The 27277-nt window shown below is 55.0% G+C and overlaps 3 protein-coding genes across 5 annotated transcripts; 2 read left to right on the top strand and 1 right to left on the bottom strand.

Moving 5' to 3' along the window:
- The first annotated feature begins 265 nt into the window (after positions 1 to 265).
- On the top strand, positions 266 to 8338 carry PRSS36 (serine protease 36). Of its 3 annotated transcripts, none has more exons than XM_055562033.1 (15): positions 266 to 302; positions 598 to 633; positions 822 to 857; positions 1236 to 1398; positions 1834 to 2114; positions 2569 to 2735; positions 4948 to 5197; positions 5307 to 5436; positions 5778 to 6034; positions 6121 to 6266; positions 6578 to 6815; positions 6928 to 7069; positions 7333 to 7598; positions 7676 to 7797; positions 8001 to 8338. In XM_055562033.1, the coding sequence occupies exons 1-15, from the start codon at positions 266 to 268 to the stop codon at positions 8277 to 8279; spliced, it is 2550 nt and encodes an 849-aa protein (XP_055418008.1). In that variant the 3' UTR covers positions 8280 to 8338. The 3 variants fall into 3 exon arrangements, with proteins under 3 accessions (XP_055418008.1, XP_055418007.1, XP_055418009.1); XM_055562032.1 differs by having other exon boundaries at positions 6121 to 6284; XM_055562034.1 differs by lacking the exon at positions 7676 to 7797 and having other exon boundaries at positions 6121 to 6284; positions 7333 to 7411.
- Positions 8339 to 11522: 3184 nt separating this feature from the next.
- PRSS8 (serine protease 8) lies at positions 11523 to 15350 on the top strand. Its single transcript, XM_055561605.1, has 6 exons — positions 11523 to 11830; positions 12130 to 12147; positions 13868 to 14030; positions 14261 to 14532; positions 14620 to 14786; positions 14919 to 15350. Exons 1-6 carry the CDS (start codon positions 11746 to 11748, stop codon positions 15240 to 15242), a joined length of 1029 nt encoding a protein of 342 aa, XP_055417580.1. The 5' UTR covers positions 11523 to 11745; the 3' UTR covers positions 15243 to 15350.
- An 802-nt stretch (positions 15351 to 16152) lies between these two features.
- On the bottom strand, positions 16153 to 27142 carry KAT8 (lysine acetyltransferase 8). The gene is made up of 11 exons (XM_055561600.1): positions 25695 to 27142; positions 24409 to 24483; positions 24149 to 24324; positions 20293 to 20346; positions 20030 to 20194; positions 19206 to 19295; positions 17378 to 17518; positions 17184 to 17277; positions 16946 to 17096; positions 16668 to 16822; positions 16153 to 16329 (listed from the first exon to the last, which is right to left on the bottom strand). Exons 1-11 carry the CDS (start codon positions 25903 to 25905, stop codon positions 16265 to 16267), a joined length of 1377 nt encoding a protein of 458 aa, XP_055417575.1. The 5' UTR covers positions 25906 to 27142; the 3' UTR covers positions 16153 to 16264.
- Between the last annotated feature and the right edge of the window lie 135 nt (positions 27143 to 27277).

Below are 27277 nucleotides of genomic sequence, written 5' to 3'. Positions count from 1 at the left end.
GGAGCTAGGACCTCTGCCTCCCACCCCCACCCCGGGCCTCTAGAGATGTGAGATGCGCATGGGGCTCTGGGTGGGGCCTTCAGGCTCCCTACTTCCTCCTTCCAGCCCCAGATCCACTCAGATTCCCAGAGATGGGCTCCAGCCAGGGAGGGCGGAGTTCTTTCTGGACCCTCAGGAGTCACGGGGTGCCAAGGCAGAGACAGAGCTGTGTGGCAGGGAGTGGATCTTCACCCATCGCCGCGCCTCCAGCTGACTCAAACGGACCATGTCCCAGCACCTGCTTCTCCCACTTGTGATCCTTGGTAAGCTCAGGGGACAGGGCATGGCTGCAAATGGCCTGGGTCCTAGCCTCTGGGGAGCTGGAAAGCAGGACTCCAGGGGTCCACCTGGGGAATAGGGTGTCAGAGGAGGACACCAGAAGAAGATGAGAGTGAGGTATCGGGAGGGGCAAGAGGAATAGCCTATGAGAAGAAGGGGCATGGAGGTCTGGGTGCCATGGGGAGATGGAGTACTTGCAAAGTTTTGGGGGAGGGGGCCATGGAGGGCACATCGTCCTAACTGTAGGTCTCCAGCCTCTTCCTGCCTCCATCTTTCCAGCCATCAGCCCCATCCTGGGAGCCTTCCAGGACTCAGGTAAGGCAGTGCGACTGGGGGAACATCACCGGCAGAGGCAGAAAAGATGGGACAGGTAGCCTGGGTGCTGGCAGGGCGGCTGAGAGAGCAAGGAATTGGGGAAGAAGAGAACAGGAAGGTGAGAGCTGGGCATTGTCAAGAGCTGGAGGTCACCAGTATTTTCCTCTCTTTACCCCTCTGACTTCCAGCTCTCAGTCCTACTCAAGAAGAACCTGAAGATCTGGGTAAGGAATGGGGGTGGGGAGGAGCCTCAGATCTTGAAGTTAAGGTTGGCTAGGCAGTGAGGTTAGAGAGTATCACCAACTCAATGGACATGAATCTGAGCAAACTCTGGGAGATAATGGAGGACAGGGAAGCCTGGAGTGCTGCAATCCATAGGGTCGCAAAGAATCAGACAGGACTTAGAGACTGAACAACAACGAAAGGTGGTAAGCGAGGTCGAAGTGATCAGAAACTTAGAAGTGCAAAACTTCTGTTTGTTTCTTTCGCGGGGGACAGGGGGCAAACTAAGGGGAGTGGGCAATGGGGCTTTGTCCTGAGTTACCTGGGCCTCCGGCGTGGGGGGCGGGGACAGGCGATGACCTCCACGGTACCCTTTGCAGACTGCGGTCGCCCCGAGCCCTCTGCCCGAATCGTGGGGGGCTCCGACTCTCAGCCGGGCACCTGGCCGTGGCAGGTGAGCCTGCATCATGGCGGGGGCCATATCTGCGGGGGCTCCCTCATCGCCCCTTCCTGGGTCCTCTCGGCTGCTCACTGTTTCGTGACGTGAGTATTCGCGCACGTCCAATCCCTGTCCTTCAAAAAGCCGAGCCCGACCGGCAGCTGGACCCCGCGGACCAAAGCTTAACTTGGAGCCCGGCCGCCCCTGCCTCCCCACCGTCCTGACGCTAAGCGCTCTGCGGGGTATCCGGGTTCTGACTATCTGGGGAGGCAGCCCGAGGACTCGCCCCGTCACCCCACCAACTATCCGAATCTGAATTCCATCTTTCCAGTTCTCCGCCCCAACACCTCCAAATCGCATTCGCTCCTCCCCCTTTTACGAAGCTAGCTTAACCCCGATCGCCCTAGCCCTAAATCTAGATGGGACGCACCCCTCCTGGGGTCTGGCTGACCCCACCTTTTCCCTGACTCCGAGCCCCCACCCCACGAGAGTCCGCCGCTCCCTCGGGTCCACCTGACCCCCTTCCTGCCTCGGCGCAGGAACGGGACCTTGGAGCCCGCGGCCGAGTGGTCGGTGGTGCTGGGCGTGCACTCGCAGGACGGGCCCCTGGACGGCGCGCACGTCCACGCGGTGGCCGCCATCCTGGTGCCGGACAACTACAGCAGCGTGGAACGGGGCGCCGACGTGGCCCTGCTGCGCCTGGCCTCGCCCGCCAGGTTGGGCCCCTCCGTGCGGCCCGTCTGCCTGCCCCGAGCCTCGCACCGCTTTGCTCACGGCACCGCCTGCTGGGCCACCGGCTGGGGGGACGTCCAGGAGGAGGGTGAGTGGAAAAGGGGGGTATCTCGGGAGGTGGGTGACTGTGGGATGGAGCCTACCAGGTGGGTCCCTCCCCGGGTACTTGATGGGGCCATTTCTGCGATGATGATGTCCTAAGAAGAGCAGAGAGGAGCAAGAGGGGACATTGATTCTGGATGTGGTGGGTTTAAATGCCATGGCGCAAGGAGACAGAGATGTGCAGGAGGCAGTTGCAGGGTACCTAGCCGTTATTGTTCAGTTGCTCAGTCGTGTCCAACTCTATGGGACCCCAAGGACTGCAGCACTCCAGGCTTCCCTGTCCTTCACCAACTCCTGGAGTTTGTTCAGACTCATGTGCATTGAGTCGTGCCATGGCGCATGGGGAGAGACGTCCAGGAGAGCCCCGGAGGGAACCAGGCTAAGCCCTGGGAAAGGGTGCATCCCTGCCTCACAGCTTTCTTCTCTGGTTCTGTCCACAGACCCCCTGCCTCTCCCCTGGATGCTACAAGAAGTAGAGCTGAGGTTGCTGGGAGAGGCTGCCTGTCAGTGTCTCTACAGCCGTCCTGGCCCCTTCAATCTCACTTTCCAGCTATTGCCGGGGATGCTATGTGCCGGCTACCGGGAAGGCCGCAGGGACACCTGCCAGGTGAGGGGAGGCGCCTGCACCTGCCTGCAGGGCCAGGCAGAGCCCTGACCAATAGGAAGCAGTATAAGGAATAGACTAATCCTCCCTCTCTCATATTTCTGAACCTCATCCGCAAAAAGAGGGCAAGATTGCCAGCAGAAGGGACCCATGTGAGGATTACAAATGGACAGAACTTGAGGCTCAACAGATGGCCACTATTATTGATGGGCAGTATAGTGCAGTGGATGTCCAGTTAGAAGCTCAGCACCATTGCTTATGAGCTGTGTGGCCTTGGCCAAGTTATTTAACCTCTCTGTGCAGACTTTCTCATCAGAAAGATGGGGATGATAGTATTACCTACTTCATCAGGAGGTTATAATGATTAAATAAATCTGTACATATAATAAGTATTTTCAGAATCCCCGATGGCTCAGTGGTAAAGAATTCGCTTGCAGTGCAGGAGACCGCCTGCAATACAGGAGACCGCCTGCAATACAGGAGACATGGATTTGATCCCTGGGTCGGAAAGATCCCTTGGAGAAGGAAATGGCAAGCCACTCCAGTATTCTTGTCTGGGAAATCCCATGGACAGAGAAGTCTGGCGGACTATAGTCCATGGGATCTTGAAAGCTGGACACCATTTAGCAACTAAACCACTACCGAAAATGATTTAGAACAAGGTCTGGTCCTTGTGCATGCGTGCTAAGTCGCTTCAGTCATGTCCGACTCTTTGCACCCCTATGGACTGTGTAGCCCACCAGGCTTCTCTGTCCATGGTATTCTCCAGGCAATTATCCCATACCGTAGCCTAGAGCACAGCACCTGTTACTTCGTGGATACTCAACAAATAGTTCTTTTTAAAAGTGAATTAATCCTTCACAGAAGGGAATTTTCTGGATAAGGGGCTGAAGGCCAAAACATGATATATTTTAACCATTTTCCCCAGAAATATTCCTCAAAAGGCACACATTTTTGACAGCACTCAAGCATGCATGGTGGTAATGGGAATTCAGGTTTGATGATTTTCCGTGGTATAATGGTGAGCACTCCAGACTCTGAATCCAGCAATCCAAGTTCATGTCTCGGTGGGACCTTTCTGTTCGGGCTTCCCTGGTAACTCAGTGGGTAAAGAATCCGCCTGTAATGCAGGAGAACCCAGTTCAATTCCTGGGTCAGGAATTCCCCTGGAGAAAGGATAGGCTACCCACTCCTATATTCTTGGGCTTCCCTGGTGGCTCAGTCAGTAAAGAATCTTTCTGGTTCAATCCCTGGGTTGGGAAGATTGCCTGGAGAAAGGTATGGCAACCCACTCCAGTATTCTTGCCTGGAGAATTCCATGGACAGAGGAGCCTGGCAGGCTACAGTCCACAAGGTCGCAAAGAGTCAGCACGACTGGGTGACTAAGCACAGCATAGCACCCAATTATGAAGTTCCAGGACCTATGGACATAATCCCTGCCTCTTGAACAGGATAGCTAACAACTCAGCTTCCTCTAGACCAGTGCTTCTGTCCAATAAAACTTATGATGATAGAAATGTTTTTCTATCTGTACTGTCCAGCATTATAGTCACTAGCCACACTGGCTATTGAAGACTTTTAAACATTTATTTATTTTTAATTGAAGACTATATGCTTTACAATATTGTGTTGGTTTCTCCCATACATTATTGAATGTTCGAAAGGTGGCTAGTGTGATTGAGGAACTGAATTTTTAATTTTATTAAATGTTAATTAATTCAAATAGCCACAGGGGCTAGCACATATATCATATTGGACAATACAGTTCTGGATAATTCTGAGCTTTCTTTGTAACCCTCCTCAGGTCACAGAGATGCCTGACCTGGATTATAGTCATATCTTAGTCACTGGACCACCAGGGAAGTGCCTCCGATTTACTTTAACAGTTTAACAAGGAATTCTAACAGCTTAGAAACCAAAGTCAGGGTTTAACAATTTATTGAGGAATCATTTGGCTCTGAATGAGACCGGCAGGCCTCTCAGATGTGGCCTTTACTGCATTAGCTTGGTGCTCTTGGCTTTGGTTCCTCATCAGCCTTTCTGTTCTACAAGGCTTTCTCCTGCTCAGAGCTGTAGGGGTCACAGAGGACAAGGCACAGCCCATGTAGGTTTCCAGGAGAAGGTGGCTGTGTGTAGGACCAAAAAGAAGAGGTGGTCCAGGATACGCTGGTAGGTCCCTGGGCTGATCCAGTGACACTGAGTCATCTGTCATCAGGGAGACTCTGGGGGACCCCTGGTCTGCAAGGAAGGTGGCCGATGGTTCCAGGCAGGAATCACCAGCTTTGGCTTTGGCTGTGGACGGAGGAACCGCCCCGGAGTCTTCACTGCTGTGGCTCCCTATGAGGCATGGATAAGGGAACAGGTGTCAGGCTCAGAGCCTGAGCCTGCCTTCCCCACCCAGTCCCCGGAGGCCCAGTCAGGCCTCCCCGAGCCCACGAATGAGAATTGCACCATCGCCCTGCCAGGTGAGGACGGCAGGACCCCTAGATGTCAGCTGGATCTGGGAGATTTGAGTTCAGGTGGAAACTGCCTGGGGTTCAGGAGGCCCTCTGACTCAGGCCTCTCACCCCTCAGAGTGTGGGAAAGCCCCAAGGCCAGGGGCCTGGCCCTGGGAAGCCCAGGTGATGGTCCCAGGATCCAGACCCTGCTATGGGGCGCTGGTGTCTGAAAGCTGGGTTTTGGCACCTGCCAGTTGCTTTCCAGGGTGAGTGAAAACCCAGTCTTGGGCAGATTCTTGCTTAGTCTGAGACACTAATTGGCCCCAGCTATTCCCTTGGGTAGGATAGGGGTAGGGGTGTGGGGTCCCATTGGATATGTACGATTCAGCTAAAAAATCGGGGTCCTAGTCTCTCTGGGGCAAATAGAGGGGTAATACAAATTCGACCCAGGATTGGGCAGAGTGGGTGGGGGAAGGAGTCTGAGTGCACAGTTCTCAGGTCAGGGATGCAGAATCTTGCCTGGAGACCCAGACTCTAAGCCAAGGGTGGAGGTTTAGAGCTGAGCTTGCAGGATCCAGCCCATGTCCCCAGTCTCCCCATCCCGCAGTCACATCAGCTCAGCCCGCCCGCCCAGCGACCTGGACTACTGGCGCGTGCAACTGCCCTCGCGCCCGCACGCGGAGCAGGTGGCGCGCCTCGTGCCGCACGAGAACGCCTCGTGGGACGACGCCTCGAACCTGGCGCTGCTGCAGCTGCTCGCGCCCGTGAATCTGAGCGCGGCCCCGCGGCCAGTGTGTCTACCCCACCCAGAACACTATTTCCTGCCAGGGAGCCGCTGCCGCCTGGCTCGCTGGGGCCGCGGGGGTGAGCGGGGGCCCGGCGCGGGCCGGGCGGGGCTGACCCGGGGCCGGACGCGGCGGGAGCGCTGGCTCCCTCCCTTTCTCTCGCAGAACCCGCGCCCGGAGCCAGCTCGCTGCTTGAGGCGGAGCTGTTGAGCGCCTGGTGGTGTCACTGCCTGTACGGCCGCCAGGGGGCGTCAGTGCCGCCGCCAGGAGAGCCTCCGCAGGCGCTCTGCCCCGCCTACCAGGAGGAGGAGGCGGAGGGGAGCTGCTGGGTGAGCGGCGGGGGCGGGGTCTAAGAGTTGGAGTAAGAAGGGGGAGCGGACTGTAGGCGGGGCCTCCAAGACCGTGGGACTTTTTAACTCCTCTTGGGTTTAAAGAGAATCCTAAAGTGAGGGCAGCCTTCTTACTCAGATTAGTGTTGGAGTCTGGCTTGGAGGAGGTGGGATTTCTTATGTCCGAGTACGGGACAGTTTGGAGTCCAGGGAAGCTCCAGGACTTTTGCTATCCCCTCATCAACTGACACACGCTCATAAAGGCTGTTAACACACACACCCTCTTGCTACAGAACTACTCTCATTGGAGCCTGCTGTGCCGGGAAGAGGGGACCTGGTTCTTGGCTGGAATCAGAGACTTGCCCAGTGACTGCCTGCGTCCCAGAGTTTTCTACCCCCTGCAGACCCACGGTCCATGGATCAGCCATGTGACTCGGGGGGCCTACCTGGAGGACCAGCTGGCCTGGGACTGGGGACCTGAGGGGGAGGAGACTGAGGCACAAACCTGTCCCCCTCACACAGAGAATGGTGGTGAGGAGGGGCCTTTGGGGCTTAGGGGCTCCTGGGAATGCTTAGATCCATGGTAGGGGCTTTGAGGGTCAGCTGTGGGGTTCCTGCTGAGGGGGTCATCTCCTCTCCCTAGCCTGTGGCCTGCAGCCAGAGCCGGCTCCGATGGGGGTCCTGTGGCCCTGGCTGGCAGAGGTGCATGTAGCTGGAGAGCAAGTCTGCGCTGGCGTCCTCGTGGCCCCAGGCTGGATCCTGGCAGCCACTCACTGTGTCCTCAGGTGGGTCTCACCCATCTTCCTGGCAAGAGGGAGACACGGGGAGAGGGGCCAAAGGACAGTAGCGGGCTGTTCTCCCTTTAGGGCTTTTATTGCACCAGGAAATTGCTTGAAGTGTTTTGAGACAGAAGAGAGATTTCAAAGGAGGACTAATGAAGGAGTTAGTGGAATGACCCTGGACATTCGTTCCACTCTTTCCCCTGGGCTGGGAAGGATTTATCTGCAATGAGGGGATCAGGAAGTGACTCTGGACCTCGTTTCTGCAGGCCGGGCTCTACAACGGTGCCTTATATTGAAGTGTACCTGGGCCGGGCGGGGGCCAGCCCCCTCCCCCAGAGCCACCAGGTGTCCCGGTTGGTCATCAGCATCCGCTTGCCCCGGCACCTGGGACTGCGGCCCCCTCTGGCCCTCCTGGAGCTGAGCTCCCGAGTGGAGCCCTCCCCATCAGCCTTGCCCATCTGCCTTCACCCTGGGGGTACCCCCCTGGGGGCCAGTTGCTGGGTACTGGGCTGGAAGGATCCCCAGGATAGAGGTGAGAGCCCTGGGTCCTGGGGATGAGAAGGGACAGGATGCCAGAATGCCTGGGACAACCTTCCTTCCTGTCTCTAGTCCCTGTGGCTGCTGCTGTCTCCATCTTGACTCCGCGACTCTGTCACTGCCTCTATCAAGGCCTTCTGCCTCCTGGAACTCTGTGTGTCCTGTATGCAGAGGGGCAAGAGGACAGGTGTGAGGTACGGGGCCTGGGTATCCTGGCCCAGTCAGGACAGAGGCTGTGCTGGGCAGCTGGACGCCAGGGAGAGAGCAGGGTGGGGCTTCTTAGGTGCTGGGTTTCAGATAGGAAGATGCAGTGCTTTCTGACTGGACCTCGGGAGAGACCAGGGGCCAAGATGCCTGAGGATAAGGGCCCCTGTTGGTCTTGGCCCTGATGCTGCAGGTGACCTCAGCCCCTCCGCTCCTGTGCCAGACTGAGGGAGGCTCCTGGGTCCTCGTGGGCATGGCTGTTCGAGGCAGCCGGGAGCTGTTTGCTGCCACTGGCCCTGAAGAGGCCTGGATCTCCCAGACAGTGGGGGAGGCACCTTTTCTACCCCCAAGCGGCTTCCCCCACTGGCTCCCTGAAGGCAGCGACCTCTGTCCCCCTGATATGGCCAGGGCCTCAGGTTCCCCGCGGGCTGCTCTTTTCCTGCTGCTTCTGACCCCCCTGATCCAGGGCTGAGGCCCCCACCCCCACCCCGCCACCTCCCCGGCCCCCAGGGCCCTGGGCTATCTCCCCTTCACCTCCCCCATTCCCTTCCACCTTCCACTTCCCGCCCAGTGAGTCTGGAATGTAGCCCAACCGGCTCCCGTTCCCTTACCCGGAACCTCTGGAGCGCTCCACCCACCTAGACTGCAGCGGCTTCGGATAATTGGGCCTCAGTGCCCAGATATTTCGGGCTCTGGCATTCTTGAGGGCAGCGGGAGCCAGCGGACAATAAACATGTAAACACAGACACGTGGCTTTGTGGCACGGCTGGAGGCAGGCTGAGGGGGCCAGGGGGCGCCCCAGGGCTGGGCCTCTCCCTCCTAGGCCTCTGTGAGTCAGGCTGTGGGCAACCAGGAAATGTGTCTCCGATAAGGTGGCAGCTGTCCTTCATTCCTGCCCCAGGGCGGGGAGGCTGGGTGGCCAGCTGGGTGTGTGTCACATCCCCAGTGGAATCAGCATCCCCGACACCTGCTGGCCACCTCAGCCTTGGCCCTGCTGCCCCTCCCCATCGAGACCAAGAAGGACTGAGGGTGAGGGTCAGCGGGAGAGTCCAGGGGTCTGGGAGTCTGGGGTCTGTCTGTCATATTCTGTACCCACAGGGAGCCTCCCCCATATACACACCCTGATGAATGGTGTCCCAGAGTGTACGCCTCCGATGTCCTCATACACACACCACACTTGCACCCTTCAAGGGCCCACTACATCCTGCCCAAAGCCCCCATGGTCTGGACCCCATCATGAGTCCCTCATCTGTACACCTCACAGCCTCTTCCCATCACTAACCAGTGTGTGTGTGTGTGTGTGTGTGTGTGTGTGTGTGTGTGTGTGTGTGTGTTAGTCGCTCAGTTGTGTCTGACTCTGCGACTCCATGGACTGTACCCCACCAGGATCCTCTGTCTGTGGGATTCTCCGGGCAAGAATACTGGAGTGGGTTGCCATTTCCTCCTCCAGGGGAATCTTCCCGACCCAGGGATCCAACCCCGGTCTCCCAAATTGCAGATAGATTCTTTACCATCTTAAGCCACCAGGGAAGCCACAGCCAGTGTACCTCCATGTATTAATTCAACCACGTTTCCTGCTAACTGCTGACTCCTGGCTAACTCCAGCTAACTCAGGACCCTGCGCTTCCACTGCAGGGGGTGTGGGTTCCATCCCTGATCAGGGAACTATGACCCCCACACTGCATGGAGCAACATGGCTGGGGCCTTGACAAGCCCATGAAATGCTCCCAGCATGGCGGGGAACACATGGACTGGGGGTCAGGGGAAAGCCCCAGAGGAGATGATGTTCTAGCACAGAATAAAAGCAAAAGAATTTGGGGCAGGAGGGTTGCTTGGGGTGGAAACCAGCCGCTAAGGGTAGCAATGGGTGCTACCCCCAATGAGGGCAGCTCTGCGGCTGGAGTCACCGTTTGCTGCAAAGGGTATGAGCAGATGGCTGAGTCACTCATATGCAGCAGAGGGTTGACTAGGCAGAGGGTAGGGGAAGACCTATAGGAAAGCTGGAAGTTCCTGAAAGATTGAGGGACTGACGAGATGGACAGAGGATCTTCTTTTCTTTCTGGCTGCGCCAGGTCTTAGTTGCAGCACAGACTCTTCGCTGTGGTGCGTGGACTTCTCTCTAGTTATGGCGCACAGACTCTAGAGGCCGAGGGTCCAGTAGTGGGGGCGCCTGGGCTTAGTTGCCCCCATGCCATGTAGTATCTCAACTCCCTGGCCAGGGATTAAACCTGCACCCCTTCACTGGAAGGTAAATTCTTCCAGTGGTTAACTGGACCACTAGGAAAGTCCCTGGGCAGAGGTTCTTAAAGCACATGGCATTTTTTTCTCTCTCTTTTTTTTTTTTTTTTTTTGGCTATGCTACCTAGAATTCAGGGATCTTAGTTCCCTGATCAGGGATCACCTGACCATGACCACCTCCTGCTGTAGAAGTGCAGAGTCCTGACCACTGGACCACCAGGGAATTCTGGCGCCTGACTTCTTTAGCTGCCAGATCCCAAAGAGAATACTCCCCTGAATCTGTCTCCATAGGGACATACACCCCTATCTGTTCCCCATACCCAGTCAGTCATACATATGCCATCCTCCATAAACATTTAATATGCCCCATTCTCTACCCAAACCCACCCATCATGTCCAGCATCTTGCCTTCTCCACCTCAGCTTAGACTCCTTCCCAAGTCGGTCTCATGCCCTTTCCCAATCAAGGAATTCCCTGCCCTCCAGCCTGGGCCCTAAAGTCCTGGGTCAGAGATCCAGATGCCTAGTTTCAGGGAAGGAAGGTGGGCAAGTGGGGCTCTCTTTTTCTAAAGCTTGAAGTCAACACACATTCCCAGTTGCCCGAATTTCTAGAGTCACAGAGGAAACACTTGACTCCCCAGACCAGGCACATGGGCCCCCTGCACCCTCCACTAGAGGACCCTTCACCTGGACCACCCTCCCCCATCTTTGCCTTGTTAACACCTTTTCAAAACCCTTTGAGGTCTCAGTTTGAAAGGCACCTCCTTGAGGAGCCCTTCTTGATGCCAGCCTAGGTCGGGCTCCTGTCAGTGGCCTCCAGAGCTGCCCTCCCCCGCCCACGCCACCCCCCACCCCCCGCCTCGTGCTTCTTTCTCCATCTCCAGCCTCGCCTGAACTTATTCTGTAATTGCTTGTGTCATCCTGTGATTCAGGTCTGTCACCTCAACTTCACCATGAGCTCAGGGAAGGCAGGACGGTGTCCACTTTGTCTCCTGTACCTGGGACATATTAGGCTCTCAATAAATATGTATGGAATGATGAGCATCCCCAGACACGTCACCACACCTCACCACATGCAGATGAGGTTGCAGGCTCCACAGTAGGGCCTGAAGGAGCTCTAGCCCCGGGGCAGAGCCGGGTGTCCCGGGGCTCAGACACCAAGCTTCAGGAGGGAAGGAGGGAGCAGTAAGATAACAGAGGCCAGGCCGGGCCCTGAGGGGGCATACAGGTATGGGAGATCTGAAAGACCTGGGCCCAAGAGCAGTTGGGTTAGGAATCCAGACATCCAGGTTTCCAGCCCTGCCTGGGGCTGCTTAAACAACAGCCTCCCCACCTTCCTGCCCACCGCACACACAGCCTAGGGGTCACACACACACACACAGCCTAGGCTGGTGAGAGAGGCCGGTGGAGCTGAGCAGGAGGGCGGGGCCAGGGGCGGGGCAGGCAGGTAGGTGCCCTTTCCTGGAGCTGCCACTCCGGAAGGAAGGTCGGTGCGTACCCAGGGCGATCTGGAGACTGGTCCTCACTGCCCGGCTGCAGAGACCCCAGCATTTCCCTTGCGCTCACTTCCTACCTTTGAAGCTAGCCTTGGACACCTGCTTCTACCTTCCGCGATCCCGATACCTGGAGCTTGCCTTTGACCCCCTACCTCTGCCTTTGAGGTCCCTTCCCCTGGGTGCTCAGGGCACCTGGTCCTGGGCCATGGCCCGGAAGTTGGGGTTGGGGCCCAGGTGGCTGGAGGCTGTGGCCACTGTGCTTTTGCTTGGATTATTCCAGAATGGGATAGGTGAGTGTGGGTGCTGGTGGCCGGGAGCATGGGACAGGCGAGGGTGGGAAGGGGAGGAGGGGAGTGCACTGAGGCCGAGGGTATAACCCTTTTCAGGGGTACGTCCCTTATTCTGGGCTCAAGAACCCCATCTTCAGCCTCACTGGCTCTTGGCCTGTCTCCTCAGCTTTGGTCTCCTGGGGCTGAGGTGAGGGGTGGGGAAGCCTCCAGGAGAAGCAGCAGATTCGGGGGTGGGGGGCCTGGGATCTGAATTCTAGAGGCTTCCCTGCTTACCCCTCCCTCTTTCTTTCTCCCTCCAGGAGCTGTTTGGGCCGAAGGTGAGGCTCACCCAGGAGGAATGGGGAAGGGGAAGGTGAGGGGTGGGGCCAGGGGTTCAGATTTCCATGGAGCATCGGAGCACCTGACCCTCTCTGCAAAGCTGTTTCGTCCACTCCCGTTGTCCCTGGTAGCACTTGAGGCGGGGATGATAGCCTCAATCTTTAAGACAGTGACGGGCAGATAAGTGACTTGCCCAACGGCACACAGCCAGTAAGTGGTTGCGGTGGGATTTGAAGTCAGGTCTGAGTCCAAAGGTGGGTTGTTTTGAGGGGAGCAAACCAAGGGTCAGTCTCCTTGGCAGTCCCTGCTTCACCATGTACCGGCTATGTCTCACGCGGCCAGTCCCCTCACCTCTAAAATGAAGTTGAAGGAATTCTCTGGCGGTCCAGTGGTCAGGACGCTGTGGTTTCACCGTCAAGGGCCCGGTTTGATCCCTGGTTGGGGAACTAGGATCCCACAGACCATGCAGCGCAAGCCAGAATAAAATGAAGTCAATTCTGTCTACCTCCTGGGGCTGCTTGAGGAGTCAGGAAGATGAAGGAAGTGAAAGCCCCTTCAGGGCCTGGCATTGCTTGAACTGTTGGTCCCTAAATGGTAGCTATTGTCCTTTTTACGAGGAGATGGGGAGGAGCCTGGCTGGGTGGTTTTCCCTGCACCTGAGAAGGTGACTTTGTGACAGGCATTTGGGTCCTGCTCCAAACAGTGGCCTTCACAGGGGTGGGGCTATCCTGGAAATGAAATGAGATGCTCACACCCTGGGATCCAGGCTGTTCTGCTCATTTGTTCAACACATCCACGACTCCATTTGTGTGCCCAGCACTGGGGACGTGTGAGTCTGCCCTCGTCTCGGCCCCTAGGGAACGCCCAAGTTGGTTGGTTGAAGTAGATGGTGAGAATGCGAACAGCCCTGTCCAGGAAGCATAGACCCTGGGAGTTCTGAGGCATCACCTATCTCAGCCAGCGGGGTGATGGCAGACTTCAGAGGGGCTGGTATTTGAACCACCGCTATAGGCAAATAGAAGTTGTTGTTGTATTCAGTTGCTAAGTTTTGGCCAACTCTTTGCAACCCCATGGACTGCAGCACTCCCGGCTCCTCTATCTACTATCTCCCAGAATTTGCTCAAATTCACGTCCATTGATGTCTAACCATCTCATCCTCTGCTACCCCCTTCTCCTTTTGCCTTCAGTCTTTCCCAGCATCAGGGTCTTTTCCAGTGAGTCAGCTTTTCCCATCAGGGGGCCAAAGTATCACCATTTCACATTTCAAATAGAAGTGGGGATGAGGAAGACTACCTTAGGTGGAGTGATCTGAGGTCCAGATCAAAGGTCCAGAGGTCTAGTGTGTGGCCCGACGTGACAGCGAGTGTCCAGATGGGTGGCAGAGTGGACAGCAGCGCCACAAGAGGTCCGGAATCTCTCTTAAGGGCAGAGTGGAGCCAGGGAAGGATTTAAGCAGTGGTGTGAACTGGCCAGATATGTAAGGAGTAGATCAGATGGAAGGCAGGAAGGCCCGAGAGGACAGAAGCTGGGTGAGACCTTTAATGAGCCACTGGGTGGAGGACAGCAGGTGACTGGTGAGCTGGGGGATCGGGACAAAGCCTGGTGGGCTTCTGTGAACTCACCCCTGAAGCTCCAAACCAAACTTCTGGTCTGTGTCGGGTGAGGAAGTGGTCTGCTGGCTCCAGAGGTCCTGACCCTCTCCCCTTCCTCTCCCGGCAGACTCTTGTGGTATGGTCCCTCAAGGACGCATCACAGGTGGTACCACTGCAGCTCGCGGCCAGTGGCCCTGGCAGGTCAGCATCAACCACCACGGCACCCACGTGTGTGGCGGCTCTCTCGTGTCTGATCAGTGGGTGCTATCGGCTGCTCACTGCTTCCCAAGGTACCCATGGGGTGGGGGAGCAGGATGGGGGGGTGGGGCGGGGGTCAAGATTCAAGGATCAATATAGGTCAGAGACTGGGGGTTCTTGGGTTGGATCTAGGGGGTATCAATAAAGCCTGTTAAGGATCTGTTAGGAGTGAAGGCCAGAGGTCACAGGTCACAGGATAAAACTAGGATGCAGAGTGGGACCCAAAAGGTCAGCTGCTCTGCCTTCACCCCTCTGCCTGCAGTGACAACAAGATAGAAGACTACGAGGTCAAGCTGGGCGCCCACCAGCTGGATTACTTCAGCACTGACACCCAGGTCCGCGGGGTGGCCCAGGTCATTTCCCACGAGAAATATTCCCACGAGGGCTCCATGGGGGACATTGCGCTCCTCCAGCTCAGCAGCTCCGTCACCTTTTCCCGCTACATCCGGCCCATCTGCCTCCCCGCAGCCAACGCCTCCTTCCCCAACGGCCTCCAGTGCATTGTCACTGGCTGGGGCCATGTGGCCCCCTCAGGTGAGGGACAGGGCTGACATCTAGAGACGCAGAGGGGAGCTGACTCAGGCTAGAAGACCCTGGGTAAGCATCTTTCGCCTCCCACAGTGAGCCTCCAGAACCCCCGGCCACTGCAGCAACTTGAGGTACCACTGATCAGTCGTGAGACCTGTAACTGCCTGTACAATATCAATGCCAAGCCCGGGGAGCCCCACCTAATCGACCAGGATATGCTGTGTGCTGGCTACGTGAATGGGAACAAGGACGCCTGCCAGGTAAATGCAGGGGGTCTGGGTGAGTGGGGGAGACGGATGTGTCTTGGGAGATGAGGGCTTGAGGGGGCTTGGCCTGGATGGTTGGAGGCCTGGGGTCCTGTCCTGACAGCTGTTGTGTGATTTTCTTCTCAGGGTGACTCTGGGGGCCCACTTTCCTGCCCAGTGGCAGGCCGCTGGTACCTGGCAGGCATCGTAAGCTGGGGTGATGCCTGTGGGGCCCCTAACAGGCCCGGTGTTTATACCCTGACCTCCGTTTATGCCTCCTGGATTCACTACAAAGTGGCGGAGCTCCAGCCTAAGGTGGTGCCCCAAATGGAGGAGTCCCAGCCCGATGGCCACCTCTGCAGCCACTACAAGGGTTTCAACTCTGCCCCAGCACAGGGCTTGGTGGGACCCATCCTTCTGCTGCCACTTGGCCTGACCCTGGGCCTCCTCCGCCCACTGCACGAGGACTGAGCTACTCACTCCTGGGAGCTGCTTTGCTTCTGAGACCTCCACATCACACCCAAGGACGGATGCTGTTCCTGTGTTAGGCCCCACCCGGGACACTCTGGGCCCGGGGCCTGACTTGAGTCACTCCCTCCTCCCAGGACCCTGTGGGAGTTCAAGGCACCATCCTGAACTCTGAGCCCACTCTTCTGGATTGTTCTTTGGGACGGTAACCTCCACTCCAGGAGTTTATTGCCTGTGGTACTGGCTAGAACCTCTGGTCACTTCCATCTGCTGTCCACAAGCCTATCTGCTGGGCTCCTATGGAGCCCCCAAGGACCCTCTGCTACGAAAATGGGCCCTGGCTCCCCACCCATTTCTAGAAGACTGGCTAGCTGACAGCTACTGAAGAAGGACTGCCTCAGCACCTCACTTGCTCTGTCTGATGAGCCCCATCACTTCACCTTCTTCCTGTCTTCTGGGCCAGGGCTGCCTCTGAAGTGTGTAAGTCACTTAGTCATGTCCGACTCTTTGCAGCCCCATGGACTGTAGCCCGTCAGGTTCCTCTGTCCATGGGATTCCCCAGGCAAGAACACGGGAGTGAGTGGCCATTTCCCTTCTCCAGGGGATCTTCCTGACCCAGGAATCAACCCTGATCTCCTGCATTGCAGGTGGATTCTTTACCATCTGAGCCACCAGGGAAGCCTGGGGCTGCCTCTGGGCAGCAGGTTTTCAAGGATAAAAAAGGCCCTAATCTTGCCTCATTGGCTGCCATGCCCCACCTTGAGCCCTGACTCCTGGACTCCGGAGGACTGAGCCCCCACCGGAACTGGGCTCCAACATGCATCTGGGGTGGGGGGGTCAGAAGGAGTAAAATGTTCTGAGCACAACTGGCTGTGTGTATGTGTGTGACATGAAATGAATGAAGCCCATCAGCTCTGGGACACTGGCAGCACTTACTTTATTTAAAAAAGTGATGAAACAGGTCTGTACATATTTACAGGCTGGGGGCAAGGAGGCATGGGTCCAGGAGCAGAGGTGCAGGCCACTCACTTCTTGGAGAGTTTGACTTGCTTGTGCTTGGGGGGTGCCCACTTGAGGCAGACAGAGTCCACTGCAGGGAGAAAAAACAGATGAGAGGCAGGACGGCCCCCCCACCCCCCTCCCCTGACTGGGCCGGTCACCCCGGCTGCTCTGCCCTGGGCCCAGGCCAGGTTTCACCTGCAGATGGGAACAAGGGCAGACTGATTCCTGGGGTGGGGGTGGGGGTGGGGAGGGAAGTCCAGGAATGAGTGGCCTGCCTCAGGCTTGGTCCTGGGAGCTGGTCAGACTGGTTTGGGATCAGGTGACAGCAAAAAGGAGGCCTTGGCTCCTGGAGGTCCTTATACCTATCCCCCACCACTCACACACACACACACACACACACACCCCTAGGGCAGCCCCTTTACCCACCTGTGATGGGTGGTTTCTTATACTGAGCGCTTTTGAGGTGTTCCTCCACCAGCTTGGGTGTGACACAGATCACATGCTGGCCCTTCCAGTACTTGACCATGTTGAGGGACTGGAGGGTGCTGATGATGTCATTCTGAGTGATGCTCGTCATCTGGCTGCACAAACAGATTAGAGCAGATGCTGGAGAGAGGTCTACTTGAGGGATTTGGCTGGGAGGGGCCAAGGAGAGGGGATCACTGGCAGGTCGGAGGAGAGTCCTTCCCTATGGGAGGACTTACCTAAGGTCCTTGATGGACAGGGTGCCCCGGAAGTCTCGCAAGATCTCCAGCAGGACCCAGGACCAATAGCTGCGGTAGCTGAGCTTGCCCAGGTCAGACAGTGGCTTCTCAGGGGAGCCGACCGTGCTCTCCAGCTTTGAGAGCTCATAACCTGGAGGTGGTGGAAACGAGGAAACTGAGGACCCACCCTGCCCTGGCACCCCTCATCACTGTCGCCCTTCCTGCAGGAACCACTCACTGAAAGCAATGAGGAACTTCCCGTAGCCACGGCGCTGGTAGGGGGGCAGCGTCAGGATGCAGGCCACGTTGTTCCCATCTGGGGACTCCTTCTCCTGCAGGGGTGGGTGGTCAGGGTCTCTGGGGAGACTCAGCCCCTACTTGGGTTCATCCACCCCCCGCCCCCCACCTCCCTCAACCTGGGCTTCCCAGCACCTTTGAGAAGTAGCCGACGATGTGGGCCCCCTGCCTGTCCACCTCGGTCAAGATGTAAAAGACGAACGGCTCCACGTCAAAGTATAGCGTCTTATGGTCCAGGAAGAGCTTGGCCAGCAGACATAAGTTCTGACAGTAAATCTGAGGGGTGGGGGTGGGTGGAAGCAGGCTCAGGGGCAGGCAGAATGCCTCCACCTAGCTCCATCAAGGTCTGGGCAGGTGCTATCGCTCTGCCTGTCCCAAGTGCCAGGCTCCAGACAGTAGCCAGTGCCAGCCCGGTGAGAAGTGGGAGCCTCACCAGAACGGCCGTGTTTAGCATTGCAAGGAGTCTTAGAGTCCGTTTCTGATGGACAGGGAAATGGAAAATTAGATAGGTACAAGCACTCAAGGAGGTCACAGCAGAGCCGGGCTAATCACGGCTACTGCTGCTGAGCACTCCAGAGGAGTTTGATCTTTAGAGACACAGACTCTTCTATTTCAGCTCAGGAAACAGGCTCAGAGGAGACAGTGGCTCACCCAAGGTCCCCCAGCTGGTGAGCGCCAGGGCGGGACTCAAGCTGGTGTGTGAGTTCTGTCTGCTCATAGCCGTGCCCTCAGACCTAGCACATGGCGAAGGGTGAACCTGGGGGGTTGGTAAATGTCTGCAGATGAACAACCCTTGAGCCTGACTCCACAGCCCAAACTATCTACCCCATCGGATGTGCCAGGCCAGAGACCAATGTCAGGAGGGCCACTGGGACCTTGAGGTTGGCTGCATGGCAGACATCAGGGACACCTTTTACAACCACTCTCACTTGACCCAACAGTTGTGTGAGCCCAGGACTATTGACCCATTTTGCTTAGGAGGAAACTGAGGATCTGTAAGGGTGAGGGACTGCCTGAGGCCTCAAAGCTGTACAGGGTGGAGCTGAAAGAACACCCACGTCTCTGCTCTGTCTCTTTCTGCCCCTCCAATCCCAACCTCCACCCCACTGATGTTCAGGAAGGCAGAGCAGGGGGCTCACGTGAGGCTATTTAGCAAGCTATTCATCACAAGGCTGGCAAAAGCCCGTGTTTACTAAGTTCCTGCTCAATTCCAAGAACTGGGCTAAGTACTTGACTTTGCTGTTTCATTTATTCCATTAACAAGTCTCGTAGGTAAATATTAGCATGACTCCTGTCTTAAAGAGGAGAAAACAGGAACAGAAGACCTTAAGTAACTTGTCCAAGGCCAGCGAGGAAGTGACAGGGCAATTTGAAGCCCGGAACCACTCAGAAGCCAGCCCCCTGCATCTTACACTCCGCTGTCCTTGCACGGGAATTGGGGACCCTCGGCAAGACCCTCCTAGACTGATCAGGCAAAGGCCAAGTTGTCCATGACAGCAAAGCACGCCCCAGAGACCATACACTGCCCCACTGAAGTCCTTCAGGAACAAGGAACTTGGCGTCAGAGCCACAGAGCTCTTGGGCAGGAAACCTCACACAGAGCAGTTCCCACCCAGGAAAAACAAACATCATTTCTTCAGGCAGAAAGAAAACTCAGGTTTGAACAATACCCTGAGGCCAGACAATCTACACTCTGGGTTCCAGAAGCACCTGAGCCTAAGCCACCCCCAGCTACCCCCTCAGAAGCCAAATCCCTCAGGGACAGAAGGGAAACCCAGAAGCTGAGGGTGGCACCATAGGGAGCTTACTTTGCACAGAACACAAGCTGGGTGCCAGGCTAAGCACAAGCCCGCAGGCCGCTTCTCATGCTAAGGCTGGCCTCTGCCCTTTATCGATGGTGAGGATCATCAGGAAGTGCCTAGCACGTCCCCCATTTCCATGGTAACTCTGCCCAAGGGCTCACCTTGTGGTCTTTGCCATCCACTTCATACACAGAAATGTTGCTCTTGCGGTAGATCTCCTTTCCTGGGGGTTGCCGCCACTGGCACTGGCCCTGGGTGGGGGGTGAGAGAGGGGAGGCACAGATGAGGGATCCCGAGGTTCCCCGCTGGGCACCCCATCCCCCCACTGTGTGGCTGACAGCAGGCCTCCGCTTCTCTCCACTTCCCCAGTTGGAGACCCTGGGGATCCACCCTTCACCTGTATCAAGTAACTCACCCAACCATCTGAGGAGACGAATCCTTTTACAGATGGAGAAACTGAGGCACAGTAACAGGCCAGGTAACTAGCATGAACATCACACAGCAGGATAATTACAAGTCCAGCTCAGCCTGGCTCTGGAGGGCCAGCAGCCAGGACAAGGTTGTTTCTTAAACCATACACATTTGCCTAAAAATCCACCCTGTGGGAAACACACCACCACACCAGCCAGGTGGCTCCTGTGTGTGGCCGGCCAAGCATTCCAACAGTCCAGGTGTCGTGGTCCCATGGCTCGGGGCTGTGCTGACTTCCTCTTTTGCACGGAGGAACCTGGCACTGGACTGGCCTTGATAAATATGTGAGGGCCAGGAACCCCAAAAAGCCCCCATTCCACACAAGAGGAACCTAAGGTCTGGGGAGGCTCCAGCCAAGGCAGAGTCAGGCCTGGAAGCCAGGTCTCTCCACCCGGGCCAGCTTTTCCTTGGATCTACGGCTGTGGGCCTGTCTCTCCTGCCCCTGGCCACTCTTTCAGGCAGCCCTAGCCTCAACACCCACCCCCTGCGTGCACCAGACCCAGCCCAGCCTCACCAAGTGGAAGCGGTAGCTCTTCTCGTATTTCATATACTTGAGACAGTACTCGCAGAGCCAGAGCTTGGGCTGTTTCCCATAGTCTTCAGGGAATGGGGAGAAGTACCAGGCGTCGATTTCGTAGTTCCCAATGTGGATCTTGTCCACATACTTCACCTTGGTAATCTGTGGGCGAGGTGGGAGTGGAGGGAAGGCGGGCTTGGTGGGGCAAGAGGAGCAACAGGGAAGGGGCAGCTCCGCTTAGGGTCCCTCCCCGTACTTACCGCCTCATGTTCCTTCTCCAAGGCTGCTGTTGTGGGATCCATCTCTGCATAGGTCTGAGTGAAAAAGAGCAGTGGATGGAGAAGAATAGAAGGGGTCAGGCCACCTCTTCCATTTTCCAGACCCCATCCCTTAAACTACAATAACTGGAGATCAAGCAAGCTTATTTTACCTGGTTTCGGAGCTGGCTGGTCCAAGTTCCTCTCCCATCTGCCACCCACCCACCCACCCATCCCAGAGCCCCCTTCCGTTTGCCTAATGAACAGGGCTAGGCCTGGCTTGACTCCTTAGGTTGCTAAGAGCTTCGGTGTTTCCAATCGGATCAATCCAGTTCTGCCATAGTTGTTGGGAGACAGAGGAAATAATAGCTCTGGTCTTCTGCGCTCAGGAACCGGTAGGGACACCCCAATGTGCCTGGACCTCCTTCCTGCACATGGGACTGCTCCAGAGGCCCCTCCCACAGGCACAGCGGGCCCCAGGTGTCCAGAAAGGAATTTGGCCTTTCCTCCTGCAAACCTGTTCATCCTCCTGGGTTCCTCAACTCACTGGGAAGCATCACCCTTGGGCCAACTGCCCCACACCAATAATGAGCCTGCTCACAAGGCTCCTCCTCCTTGCTCAGCCTGGCATTCGAATAATGGCCACGGCCTGTCAGTGCTACCTCTTTGTCATCTCTGGAATTGGTTCCTTCTGCCCCACCCCGAATAGCCACTGCCACCATGTCAGGTCTGGACAGCTACTGACAAGGCCTGGGGATTCCCAGCCCTCTGTCTCAGCTCAACCCTGCTCTGCTGTTGACAGTCCTGTTTCTGGTCTTCATGCCTTTGCGCATGCAGTTCCTCCCAGCCTCCATGTCCTTCCCTCTTCTACAGCTGCCAGAAAACACTTACTCAGCCCGGTACCAAGCATGAGCCAGGCGAGTGCCTGACGGGGCAGAGCGTGGCGAGTGATCACGTGTCATTGTTTTTACTGTGCTCTTTCTGTCTTTGAAGCCCCAGCACCCTTCCCAACCCTATCCAGGAGGCCTGACTGGATTCTTCTGAGCCAGAATACATTCCTTCCCAGGTCAGGAATGCCTTGCTCAACAACAGTACCCACCGTCTCCCCCGTCTTGGTTTCCCTATTTTCCAAGTCTTTGGAAGGCAGGGATATAACTCACGTGGCAATCATAGCCTGCCCAGGTTCTAGGCCAGAGGCTGCAAAGGGAACCAAGGCCAGCCTGACAAGTGACCCAGGAAAGCCTGGGACCTACATCAGAGAAGACGGCAGCCTTGCCTTGTGGTTCAGAAGGGAGACAGGGGCCAGTGTCTTACCCAGAGCCCTTTCCACCAAGCACTTGGCCGGATGGCCTCATTTAACCCTTTGGCAATGTGGAGACACAATATTCTTACTTCTGCTTTACAGAGAAGTAAACAGGGAGAAATGAGGTCATTCGCCCTTGGGGACTAGCCAGCTGCCATTTATTCCAAGTACCGAGTGCTCACATCATAGACATTACTCAGCATGAGCCTGAGATGGGAGTGCTCACTATTCACACCGCACAGAAGAAACTGAGGCTTGGAGAAGTGGGCTCACAGAACCGGGACCAAGCAGAGTGGGGCATGGGCCTCCAGTCTGTCCAACACCAAAGCTAAACCCCTGCAAAGATGAGGGAAGGGAGCTTTTCCTCCTCATGTGCCTCTTTAAAACACATCTCCCAATTCACAAATCAGTCCTCTTCTGCAAATGGGTTAAAGAACTACAAAAACACTACTTTTCAATAAATGCTGTAATTTATTTAGAATTAAACATTAATGAGGCCCTGGAGAACCTTGCTGATCGTTAACTCACTGATTATTCATTCTTTGGTTAACTTGCTGATTATTCATTCTTTGAGTAACCTGCTGGTTATTCATTCTTTGACCACCACTGGTCCACGGTCATTCACCATGCTGACTGCCAGCTTAGAAAGACATCTTTGAGGCTTAATTTACCAGGGCAACCTGGCTGGGGAGCTGAGCAAACCTTAGACTGTGATGTGGGATAAAGTAGCCTCTAGCCACAAGCAGCTACTTAGATTTAGGTTCATTATATTCAAAATAAAATTCAATTCTCAGTACATTTCAAGTACTCAATAGCCACAAGTGGGTAGTGGCTACTGTATCAGACAACACAGATATAGCACATTTCCATTTCCAACACGGGATGTTCAGTAGGACAGTGCTGCCTTAGATGGTGCTTTAGAGACATCTTTCGGGTTTTCTTCTCACCACATGGCTTGCGGAATCTTAGTTCCCCAACCAGGGGCTGAATCTGGGCCATGGCAGTGAAGACGCTGAGTCCTAACCACTGGACCATCAGGAATCCCCAGTGAGAGATCTTTCTAATTCAAAGCATTAAAAAAATTTTTTTTAAATGACAGCGCTGTTAACCAGTTGGCAGTCTGGTATACACCCATGTGTATTTATATGTGAAATAAGAGCTTCTCAACTTACCTTTATTAAAGGACAATATACTGATAGTTTGTACCTTGTCTTAGTTATTCCATTTTTTAAATTTAAATGACCACAACCCACTGAACTCATCTTGCATTCTACTAATAGCTGTGCCCCACCGTCTGCAAACCATTGCTGCAAAACCCACAATGAGTGCTCACGATGCAATTGCTGGGTGAAAATACCAAAAATCTGGGTTCCTTAAGAGCTTCATAAAGCCTCTTCTCATCTGCACACTCCATTTCACAAATCAAGAAACTGAGGCTCAAAGTGGGAGAAAAGAAACCCTCCAGGGGCAGGCTGGCTTCAAGAAAAGAACCCAAATTTTGCTTCTATTTTTTTTAGCCCAGAGGCATGAGAGATCTTAGTTCCCCAACCAGGGATTGAACTCACACCCCCTGCATTGGAAGGACAGAGTCTTAACCACTGGACCAATAGGGAAGTCCCCAAATCCAAGCTTTGGAAATAAATGGCAGGAGTTTTTAGGATATTTCCAAGTCAGGGCTAAGGGCTTGTGCCCCAAAGTAGAACAATCTAATTGGCAAATCTAATTCCTGACTGGGTTCCTAAAACTACCTGCACCTCCCTTATAAACTGGGGATATAAAGTTTACCTCACAGAGTTGCTGTGAAATTTCAATGAGATCATGTTCTAGAATACTTTGCCTAATACTGTGGCTCACAAGCCAATAAATGTGCCATTATTACTCTAATTTCAGCCCACCCTTTTATATACTAGCTGTGTGACCTTGGGCAAGTTACTTAACCTCTCTGAGTCTGCTTCCTGCTTTCCTCAAGAATTAATTAGCTCTGTGGCATTAAGTTGTTACAGAGAACCTGATGAGCTTATCCAGGCACAGCACTCAGCACAAGGGTTGGCGATTGCAAGTACCCCTAAATCACTCATTCTCTTCCTTCCCTTGGAACTTGCAGGTTTGTTTGTCAATGTGGCACAGCCAAGAGGGGCATAAAAGCTGCAAGAGGCCTGAGTTCCAGTCCCAGCTGTGTCAGTTCCTTGCCACAAGACTACGGCCAAGCTCTCACCCTCTCTGAGCCTCAGTTTTCTCGTCTGTGAAAAATACCTGGGAGGAGGTAGATAGTCCCCCATATACTGCAGGAGCTTAAGCAATGGGAGCTGCTGTGGGTGTGGCACCAGGACCCAAGTTAGTCAGAGAGGAGGCTGAGCCTCCTGGGGCCCCGGGGAAGGCAGGACCCAAGTTAGTCAGAGAGGAGGCTGAGCCTCCTGGGGCCCCGGGGAAGGGGAGGGCCCCGGGGAAGGGGAGGGCACTGGGGAAAGGGGAGGGCCCCGGGGAAGGGGAGGGCACTGGGGAAAGGGGAGCGCCCCGGGGAAGGGGAGGGCACTGGGGAAGGGAAGGGATCCAGACCTTCTGCACGTGGTTGATCTCATCATGCTTGCGTTTTTGGTTGCGAGTGATCTTGCGCTCCGGCTGCTCGGCCAGCTCGCTCAGGTACTTCTCTGAGTTCTTCTGCACAGCATCTTTCACTGTTTTGGTCAGCGCCAGCCGGTTCTTGTCGACCCATTCATCCAATCGCCGGTTAACTGTGAGGATGGGTCATGAAGCTGCTGCCCTTTCGCGTTGTCCCCCAACCCCGCACCCGGACCTGATTACCCTAAGTCACTCACAGCCCACGTAGTGTACATAGAATTCCTCTCGGCCTTCTTGATCGTTCACTCGAGACTGGATCACTTCAGCAGAATCTGTGAAGGGAAAAGGCTAGGATCACCGAGAAAGAAAACGGGGCTGGAACAAGTGACAGAGGAGCAGGTTGCCAGATTCCGAAGCTAACCTCATCTGCTCACCTCTGCCACTCCCTTCAATCACTGTCTTGAGGTGGGCCAGATTGGGGATCTTATTCTTATACTAGAGACAAGGAAACTGAGGCTTACCTATTTGAAAAGTAGGTATGCTCACTATTTGAAAAGTAATAAGCATGAACATTTAACCAAATTCAAGTCTGGCTCCAAATTCAAGGTCTGTATTACTATACTCAGTCGTTCACTTGTTCAGCAGCCATGAGAGCTAGTTGTGGATTCACACAGCCCCACTTCCTAGCTATATTTAACTGAACAAGTTATTTTGGCTTTCTGAGCCTCAGCGCTTTCATGTGTAAATAAGGATAACAGCGCCCCCCTCAAATGGTAATAAGCTTTCAGTACAGCACCAAATGGCAGACCATTCAACAAATGAGTAAGGCAACCACTGCAAGTCTGGCCCTGAGCTGGGTTGCTGCTGGGTACAGAAGATACACTGATGAATCATGAGCAGTCCTGCCCTCCAGTTCACACTTTGATAGAAGACAGACAATGACAACACAATGGTACATATACCGTAGCTCAGGTATGAAGAAAATGTTGCAGGAATATACAGAAGGGAACGACTCACTCTGCTTGAAGGGAGTCAAGAGTGACATTACAGGGGATATGATGCTAAAAGGATGAGTGGGTCTAGCCAGCAGTAAAAGGCATATGGTCTTAAGAGCGTGGTCTGGTCCGTCAATGGCCTTTGCTAGGGGTGCTAAAAAACAAGAGAGGTGACAAAGACGAAGGCCATTCTAAGGTATTTGGGGGTTATTCTGGAAATGACGCAAAAAAATAGAAGGGAGGGGAAGCTCGTTTTTGTGTTCCGGGAGGTCCTCTCCGCTGGCGGCTGTAGGGGATGGATAAGAAGGGGAAGTCACAGACACAAGGGAGACCAGTGAGGAAGCAGGTTAACAAAAAAAGGGAATGAAGCCTAAGACTGGGCAAGGAAGTGGAATGGGAGCTCTAAAACACAGAAGGAAGACTGCCTAAAGCCCAGGCGGTGGGGATTGTAGGCGGCGCCGGGGCAAGTCCAAAAGACCGTGTTCTACCCCTCTCAGGCCCCGCCCCGCCCTTAGGCCCCGCCCCCTGGCCTTGGGCCCCGCCCTCACGCCAGGTGCTATCGGGCCGCCGGCACAGGTATGTTTCTCCGATCTCCACGGTGACTTCCGGCTCGCCGCGCGCCGGGGTCGGCGGAGAGATGCGGCCTGGGGACGGAGCGGTCCCCTCGACCGCCGCATTCTCCCCGGGTCCGAGCTCGCCCTCCCCCGCGACCCCTGAAGTTGCCGCCGCAACCGCCGCAGCTGCTCCCTGTGCCGCCATCGTTGTAGTGGAAGTGACGGCAGAATATAGCGCCGCGTAGAGCCTTTAGATCCGGGTCAGCGAAGCATGGCGGAGTCTGCAGCCAGCTAGAGGGCGGAGTCTGCAGCCAGCTAGAGGGCGGAGTCTGTGACGTAGCAGGAGCTCGTTGGCTAGTGTGACTGTCTCTGCGGCGCCAGGCCAGATTGACGTTGACTGTGCCGGTTACCCTGGAGTTTTCTGTTTGGAATTATGGCTGCACCCTAGAGTTAAAAGAGAGGAGAAAGGCTTTCCTGATGTGATGTCTCAGCTCTATCTTTTTAAGACTTCCGGTGCCTGAGGAAGCCAAGATGTGCCAGTTATCGGGCGGCGCTGCCCCCAGTTTACCACGGCGGAGCCAGAGCAGCCTCCCTGGATGCCTGGCTTTAGGGCGATGAGCCTGAGGTTAACACCCATCCCATTCACTTCCACCAGCCAAATACTGGTCTCCCGTTTTTAAAGACTGAAGAAACTGCGTTCCTTGTTCAGGATGGGAAAAGGAGATCGGATTAGGGAAGCAGGTCCAATAAATCACTTGCACAGAATCAAGCGTTTGTAAAGAAATGACCAAGTTCCCTAAACAGAAACTAGCCAAAGGCCCTGGACATAATGGACAGCGTCTTGGGCTTAATAAGTGAGGAATCCTGGGTTCTGACCCTACACTGGGAGTGTCCATTCCCAGAATGTCGTTAAATGTTACACTGTATAAGCCATATAACCATAAAGATTGAACCATATATTTATCTCTTATGTATATAAAACAAGTGCGTGTTGCACAATGCCAGACAGGGTAGGTGCTCAATAAACATTCCCTTTGGCCACTCTGAGTCATACCTGACTTGTAATTTGGCTATTGGGCTTTGAAACGATTCTAAGAGGAGTGGAATGCCCAAGGCCTAAGGATGAGGTTACAGATCAGGAAACAGAAGTATCTGTGAGCGATGGCAGTGGGAAGAGCTGGTAACTTGGCTTTGGGGAAATAAAGGAGTTTGGAGGGAGTGGTAAATGCCCTTCTGGCAGCATATGAAACAGAAGAAATAAGTCAGGCAAGAAAAAAATTTAAAATTAACACTGTAGTACTTGTTCCCTCTCCACCCACCCCTAGAACTATGTTGATGATTCACACAGATCCCACAGAATCATTTTTTGTTGCTTCCTTGTGCTCATATTACCTTTGATGTGCTTTCAGAAGCCAGCACCAGAGGCTTGTTTGGTGAAAAGTCTCTCAAGTTAATGGAACTGTTTTGCTTTCAAAGAGCTGAAAATGGAAGTTCTCAGTCTGGGAGTTTTAAGTACCTGCCCAATCAAATATGGACAATAAACAAATGATCATCCAGCAGAGGAGTCCATCAATGAC

The sequence above is a fragment of the Bubalus kerabau genome, chromosome 23, assembly GCF_029407905.1.
Source record: "Bubalus kerabau isolate K-KA32 ecotype Philippines breed swamp buffalo chromosome 23, PCC_UOA_SB_1v2, whole genome shotgun sequence".
NCBI lineage: Eukaryota > Metazoa > Chordata > Mammalia > Artiodactyla > Bovidae > Bubalus > Bubalus kerabau.
Note: the sequence above shows the minus strand (reverse complement) of the source record. Positions and strands in the feature narration are given on the sequence as shown.